We start from the raw sequence: 7918 nt of genomic DNA, 5'->3' as shown, positions 1-7918 counted from the left end.
GTGTGTGTGTGTGTGTGTGTGTGTGGATATATAGACATAGATATAGATATATGCAAGCAAATATAATGTGATCTTTTATCCCACTAAGTGGGGTGGGGTCAGCTAAATGAATCCACTTTCTCCATTGCGTCCTATTTGGTGTCAAAAAAATTTAGTGTGATCCTTTAAAACTTAAATATAAAAAAATTTAAAAAAAAACATTGCACAAATCTGGATGATTAGATATTCACACAAACAATAAAATCTGAATGATTTCCACCCGTGCATATGCTTCACAAGAAATTCGTCAACTAAATACAATGCCTAAAATCAAGCTAGTACTTCGAAAATTATGTATCTCTCTAAATTGTGTTCAAGACTTCGAGATTAAACTTATCCACATGTGCTAGGACAGAAGTATTGAATGAAAGTCAAAGAAAGCTGTGCGGACAAAAAATAAAATGAACTCAAATTTGCTCCAATCTAAGAATCATGCAATTAATTCAAAGCTTTGCAAACTCTCTTTAAAAAACAATTGAATTCATTGGCATATATGCACAGTCCTAAAGGGGCCACCTCGCCTAAATGGTGGGTGGGGTGGTAAGACTTATGTTTTTCAAGTTCAGTTCTACCCATTCATGAGTTTTGAACAAACAAAACTTACACAAAAAAATGATCTAATCCAGCAAACTCCTATTATTATGGATGAAAAATCAACACTCTATCACAAACTTGCTTAAAATATTACATTGATCTAATCCAGCAAACTCCTATTATTATGGATGAATTATCAACACTCACAAACTTGCTTAAAATATTACATGTTACATTTGCATGAAGCTTTCAATGCCTTTTTCAAGAAAATTTGTTTCAAAATGAAACGTGTTACCTCAAACACTTAATACAATAGCGAGTTCAACTCTTAGACAAACAAAATCCACTACAAATGACGGTCATTTGAATGAAATACAAAAACCATGGACCCAATCCTCTGCAAACAAGGAAACAAAGTTCACAAAGTCCAAGGCAATAAAATAAAATCATTTAATACCTCAATGATGGTTGTTTTGATGAAAATCTCAACCAGACAAAATTCTATAACAAACATGCCCCCAACTCCCCATCCAAATCACTTCGAATTCAATTTCTAATAAAATAATAAATCCAAATTTTTCTATTAAATTTAAATGATTCAAGTAAAATTTATCGCTTAAGCTAAAGAGAAACTATTTATTCACTCTTCACAAAAGAATGAGGAAATTAACAGAAGTAAGATAGTTGTAGCCAACAAAGAGTAAATATCATATTAAACATATGACCATGGCTACTCTCAAGGATCCTATGCCAACAGAAACGTGACACAAGCTTTTTGACCCGGTAATTTATCATCAAATAGCACCGCAAAGGACTACTATGATTGGGGTTGACCAAGCGATCTCTCATAAAATTATATCATTAAATAATCACGCCCAAAACCCAAAAACTTTCCAATGGCTCAAATCCCCATATGGGTGAATTATAGAGTATAATTGATATGACCTGAAACCATTTGGTAGCTAAAATCGATTTAAAATTACCATATTCTACAAACATCCATCCCAAATAAACAAGAATGTTGATAATTTTTTTTGTTGGTTGAGTACCCAATCTGACTAAACATATTAGGATCTGGGATAGCATAAAAATAAAATAAAATTATAGGATCTTGATCAGGTTCATTATCATTTCCGCCAACATCTGCTCTAAACTAATGACAAAATTTTCTCAGTCTCATGGAACAAACGGAGAGGATGCAAACTTGCAATTGTGGCAGCATCAATCACAACTTTTCTCTACAAATCAGTAAAATACACCGGAATTTAATGCAACAGTCAACGATAGCAACATTGAGATTATTCACAGCAATGCCTTTCAGATTCAAGAGACCATGACGAGGACTTGCGTTGACATGAAGAACTTTTGTTCACCAAGGTGCCTAGCATAGATAAGCACAAAACCATCCAGCCCTTCAAAAACAGCAAATGGTAAGGTATGAAGATCAAGCGGCATCTCCGGATCTGAAAATTTCCGGCAAATCAAACGCTTGAACTGAGAGATAGTGTTCAGCTTCAGCCGTGCCAACGAAGCGTTGCTTCTCCCCAAATCAAACAATGGCAGGAGTCTCATGCTTGGATTCATCGTTGAGAACGACATCAATTTCACGTTGTTGATCTACAACTACAATGCAGCTCTCATTGTCGAGATGAAAACCTACCACGCTCATCTTCTACCAATTATCTAAACTTGAAGGAGCTTTATGAGGCCACCAAGAATAGGACAGTGATCGATCTACTGCCGTTGGGGAGGGATTTCTGGTGAAAAAAACTACAGGGAAACGAGTTCCGACGACTAGGAAATGCTACAGGAGAGAGTTCCAACTGTTGGAAAAGCTGCAGGAAAGAATTGGGGGGGGGGAGAAAATTTCCAGCATAAAAACTAAAAAGACAATGTTGAGGAAGGGCTTGCAGCACAGCAAAAATTGCCAGCTGCAAGGAATAGGAAGTTTCCAGCGACATGCGGCTGTAGGATTTGTTTCAAGACTCTGAGACCATGTTAAAATTCAGAATAAAACAGAATTATTTTATTGATATGAAAGAGAGTACAAATAACCCTTATGTGAATCTTATAATAGAAAAGAAAATAAAAAGGAAATAACATGAAAGGAAAGATATATCACATAATTTATCTAATTAATATATTCATATTATTTATTCGAAGATAAAGAAAACAACATAAAATAGAAAAGAAAATAAATCTAATGCAATAAAATAAATCTAAAATAGGAAAGGAAATAAAGATATATTAGGAAATAAATCTAATCTTCATAACTTCTAATATGAATAAATTATTTCCTAATATAACTTCTAACATGATATTTAGTAAAATCCATAAGTTGATAATGGAAGGAATCGAGAACCAATTTTGAAATACATACCAATTTAAATGTCATATAAATAAGCAATTTCATCTGCTACTCCCTTGGGTGAACTAGAAGATAAAACAAGTATGTGCTTCCTAGAATTTAATTTAAAATCAAATTTTGACTTAGATTGAATTTTATGCAAGCTCATGTGTCGGTTCAGGAAAGGGCTTAAGACTCATGCATAGGTTCATGCTCAAGGTTATGGCTTATAAGCCAGCCTTTAAATTAAAGGGGCGTTGGCATCATTGTGTAGGCAAAGGGGCAAGTGGTAGGCTAAAATATATGAAAAATAAATGAAGGGTGGTAGAACTTGGAAGAAGAAAAAACCAAACTGTTCCATAACATCAAAACTTTTAGAAAGAGGGAGGACATCGCACCAAGACCAAGATTGTCTTTTACGCTAATAAAATTCTTATCACCAAAGAGAATGAATCACATTGATCAAAGCTAGGTCTGATTTGTTTGAATGGTGCTTGAACCGGTTATTTATAGGCAAAGAACAATAACCCTTGCAATTGTAGGTAATTAAATTTAAGTCCTAGAGAGCACAAATGCCATAAACAAGTTAAAAAAATAATAATTAGACACCATCAAAAGCTTTAATGTCTAACCTAAAATAATGTATGTTGGGATATCAATGACAATGATGGATGTATAGGTTTCGTTGAAGATTTTATTGAAAAGGCTACTAAAACTAAGAGTTCTTCCAGAAAGTATTTCCTAATCTTAAAGGCAAGGAGAAAGAAAACAGACAAAACAAAATACAACTAAGATTTCGAATGTGAATTGTTTGTGGCTCGCTAATCAAAATAAGATTCCTGTGAACATTTGGATCTAGTCCATACTGGCAATGTCAATACTGTACAGAGAATGTCAAAGTAGCATTTTCTAGAAATATTTTCGTCCCCCCATCCCAAACCATGCATACAATGTACTTACCTAAAAAGATTCCACTGCAACAAGAATTAGAAAAACAATATCAACAAATATAAAAGAAACCAAGCCATTAATTAATTTGTAAAACTTGGAAAGTAAACAATCAATTGAGAAGGAGGTTCTCCGCTTGGTTTTATATATGATGTAAAAACATATGCATCATAATGATCGTGCCTTAGTCCTACCCTTCAGATTAAGTCATTGGCATGGATTTTTTAAATGTTCTAAAACATGCCATGCTGCAGAGATATCACTTCTTTTTTTACTTGAAATTTTGGGAGGATTCAAATAATTCCACTAAATAAAGCATCAATTGATACGTGTCATGGAGACAACCAATTCACAATGAGCAACTATCCTATGCAAAAAAGCTCAATCTAGAGTAATATTTTTTAATATTCTTCTCATAGCAAAACTCGATGTCTGCAAATTGAAGTCAAAATGTAGGCATGTACACTAGAGCATAACCCCAAAAAAATATTCATCTAGGAGAACTAAAATAAGAGAAGGCATTAGAAAACACAATTCAATGATGTAGGAAAAGGTGCATCAATTTTTCATTGTTTTAATGGATGTTAAAGCTCCACATCCTAATGTTTTACTTAGGGGTCTGTTTGGGGCAGTTGTAGCTTATTGAATAATCCGTGAATAATCTACTGATAAGCTAGGTACGGTGGCTATTACAATTTTTTATTTTTTTTTGAAAAGTCAGACAGTTGTCAATAAGCTATCACCGCACCTAGATAAGTGTGGTGTGAAAACGCTGCTTTCTGCATTTTGAAAACGCATAAGCTGTCAAAACGCAGTTTACCCAAACAGGTCCAGTGCAGTTTACCCAAAAAGGTCAAGTGCGTTTTCAAAACACCACCGCACCAAATAAGCTGCCCCAAACGGACCCTTAAAAAGAAGAAAACATCTGAGCATACGTGGGAAATGAGTTGACTGACACTCAGCATATAATTCATGAGATAAACTCCACTCTTTCATCAGGCACATATTCATCATCACCATTAACTTTATCCAAACAATTTGGGATCGGCTTTATGGATCCACCATCTTATTCTTTCCAATCAAGAGCTATACAACAACAAAAACAAAACTTTTATCCCACTAAGAGCTATACGAGAATTAATTTTATTGTGCACATCTTTGTTGCACACCTTATAACAATGGTATATTTGGTCTACCCATCTTTCACCCCAATCCTTCGACACAAACCCTTGTTAATTAGTGAGAATAATGCTAAAGTTACTGCTTATTAAGAATTCAAAAAACAATGTTTAGACAAGCTATGCTCCAACCTGATGCCAGATTGGGTTAGCAAAAAAATACAAAGAAATCAACGTGCAATAACCAAATACAAATAGCATGATATAATAACTGAATGTACTAGCAAAACTATAAACATTTTACCTCATCACGACCATAGTTCTCCCCACTGTGTGGATCAAACAGCACATCTCCAGTCGCTAGCTCAAAGCAGATGCAGGCAAATGACCACAAGTCTGCAGATGTAGAGTACTTGGAACCTAGGAGCACCTCAGGGCACCTATACTGCCTTGTCTGGATATCACTCGTGAACTGCTTATATGTCCAACAAGCATTCCCAAAGTCTACCAGCTTGCACCTTAGGTCCACCTCCATTGCCAGCTTTTTCCTAGTCCCTCGACTTCCTCTTCTATGTGTCTGTCCTAGCAAATTACAGGTTGTGCCATCACCATCTGTTTTCAAGGATGGACCTACCTTCTCCTGAGTCCCATCGGAAGCTGATATAGCAACATCCTCACAATCAACTGTGGCTGCCGCAGCACGCTTTGCTTTTCGTCGGATTTTTTTCTTCTGATTTCGCGTCAGATCACCATTGGATGCAGCAGATGTCTTCAGTGGTGACTCGGGTTTCTTGATGGTGGGAATGTAAGGAGGAGCAGTTGATTTTCGTGGATCCTTTCCTGGGTCGATGGTGGATAGAAGAAGGATATTTTCTGGTTTGAGATCGGTGTGTATTATTGATAAATTTTGATGTAAATAATTTAACCCCGTGAGTACGTATTTACAAATCTCCTTCACCATGGAAAGAGGTATACCGCGGTAATCTGCATACTTGATGAGTGTGAGAAGATTGTCTCCTAAAAACTCAAAAACCATACAGACATGGAGCCCGTTCGGCCCCGAATGCTTGAAGTGATCGAGAAGCTTCACAACACACTGGGTATCACTCGGGTCTCCATCCGCAATCTGCTTCAGGATTTTGATTTCATCCATGGCTGCCTCGGTGTAGTGTTGTGCGCTCTTCTGCACCTTAAGCGCCACATACCTCTGCAAAAACGAGTTCGATCAATGAATAGTTTTTCAACTTCCAATCAATCTCTACTCCAACCAATCTGTCATTCAAGCTGCAGTGTGGCCTTTCTTCTCTCATCGAGCGGACATAAAATCACAGCAAACAAAAGGGCGGGATTAGGGTTTTGGTAGCTTACAGAGTGGACGGTGTCCCATGCGAGCCAAACAGTGGAGAAGTGGCCCCATCCGAGCTTGGACTGCACGACGTAGGTTCCCTGCTTAAAGGAGTCGCCGACCCTAACAGCATGGTACCCTCCTCGCCGGTAATCCTCGGTTCCTTCGTCCTCTGAAGTGTAATTGCTGCTCTCGCTTCGCGCTTCCTCCTCCATGGGATCACAGGCGAGATCTGATGCAACTGGTTTACAATTTCCGTTGGGTATATCCCCTCGCTTCTGCCGCTCCGCTCTGCCGCCACCTAAAATCCCTCTCCAAGCTTCACTCGCGCTTGTCAGCCCAGCTGGAGGAGAGAGCAATTAAGAAATGTGATCTGGTGCACCGGCGGATTTATATATCGAAATTTATTTCAACCGGATAGCCGGCTGTCATTTGGAGTCCGGAGACTTTGGATTGAAGGCCAAAATAAGGTAAAATTGAGCAATCAACCGGATTTCTTTCATTAATTATGTAGGTATTTTAAATATAAATAAAAAGTATATATATAGTATGGGAGTCGGCTAAATTAAGAAATATTTTTAAAGTAGATTTATTCCTATTTTTTTCCTACTAAAATTTAACCTTCAGATTTTTCAAGGCCAACTATCTTTTTTGTACTCTATAATCATACTCCCATTAATTAGTGGGTGACTCGCATGCTACCTTCAGATTTTTCAAGGCCAACTATCTTTTTTGTGCTCTATAATCATATTTCCATTAATTAGTGGGTGACTCGCATGCTATTAAATATAGTTTTAACATATTACTTTAACAAAGTCCAAATTTAATAAATATGAAATAATCAAAGAGGATTGTTCTAATCCACCTAATTGAGTATTTTAATTTTTAATAAATATAATTAGTAAGTGATTAATAATATATAAATTGTCTTTTACTTCGCACATGAGTTGAGCTCGGGATATTTGTTAGATTTAAATAGTCCAAAAAGATTTCCCTACTAACTAATCGACGTTGTTCATCATCGCCAACTCTCATATGGTCCTGGTCGTCGACACCCAACATTAACAATTGATGATTTTTGTTATCATCATATTATCATATGTTTATTATTCCTTTCAATGATCTACGACGATATCTACATTTGCTTATAACGCTAATGTTCTTTGTCAACGATGTTAATAATTGTTGTCACCGTATTTGATCATGAATCAACCTTTACGCTTGTTCTGATTCACAATTATTTCAATATATTCACTAGTTGGATATAAACAATTGTTAATGTGTTTTTTTTTCTAGTTAAGAGGAATGACGGTGTTTAGAAATTTAAACCATTGGGAGATTTACATATATATCAAACAATCTTTTTCTAAAATAATTACATTTTAATATTTGTATGTAAAATATTTTTGAATCTTTTACATTTGGTATCAGAGCGCCTTGATTAATCTCTGCCTTACTTACTATGTTTTATCAAAATATATAAATAAAAATGTGAATTTTATCTTGTCAATTTTAATATTAGTGGTTGACATGTGCTAGAGAATTTGTTACTATGGGATGAAGAATTATTATCTCAGTGTTAAACGA

General features: G+C 35.9%; 1 protein-coding gene across 1 annotated transcript in view; it reads right to left on the bottom strand.

Moving 5' to 3' along the window:
• The window catches only part of LOC110020527 (SRSF protein kinase 1-like), a 28308-nt gene extending 21596 nt beyond the window's left edge, over positions 1-6712 (bottom strand). Inside the window, exons 1-2 of the mRNA XM_020718666.1 lie at positions 6355-6712; positions 5291-6193 (exon numbers count right to left, since the gene is read on the bottom strand). Coding sequence (XP_020574325.1) covers positions 5291-6193; positions 6355-6546 — 1095 coding nt within the window. The 5' untranslated portion in view covers positions 6547-6712. The remainder of the gene's footprint in view (positions 1-5290; positions 6194-6354) is intronic.
• Between the last annotated feature and the right edge of the window lie 1206 nt (positions 6713-7918).

This window comes from Phalaenopsis equestris, unplaced genomic scaffold (assembly GCF_001263595.1).
Source record: "Phalaenopsis equestris unplaced genomic scaffold, ASM126359v1 Scaffold000098, whole genome shotgun sequence".
In the NCBI taxonomy this organism is placed as follows: domain Eukaryota; kingdom Viridiplantae; phylum Streptophyta; class Magnoliopsida; order Asparagales; family Orchidaceae; genus Phalaenopsis; species Phalaenopsis equestris.
Note: the sequence above shows the minus strand (reverse complement) of the source record. Positions and strands in the feature narration are given on the sequence as shown.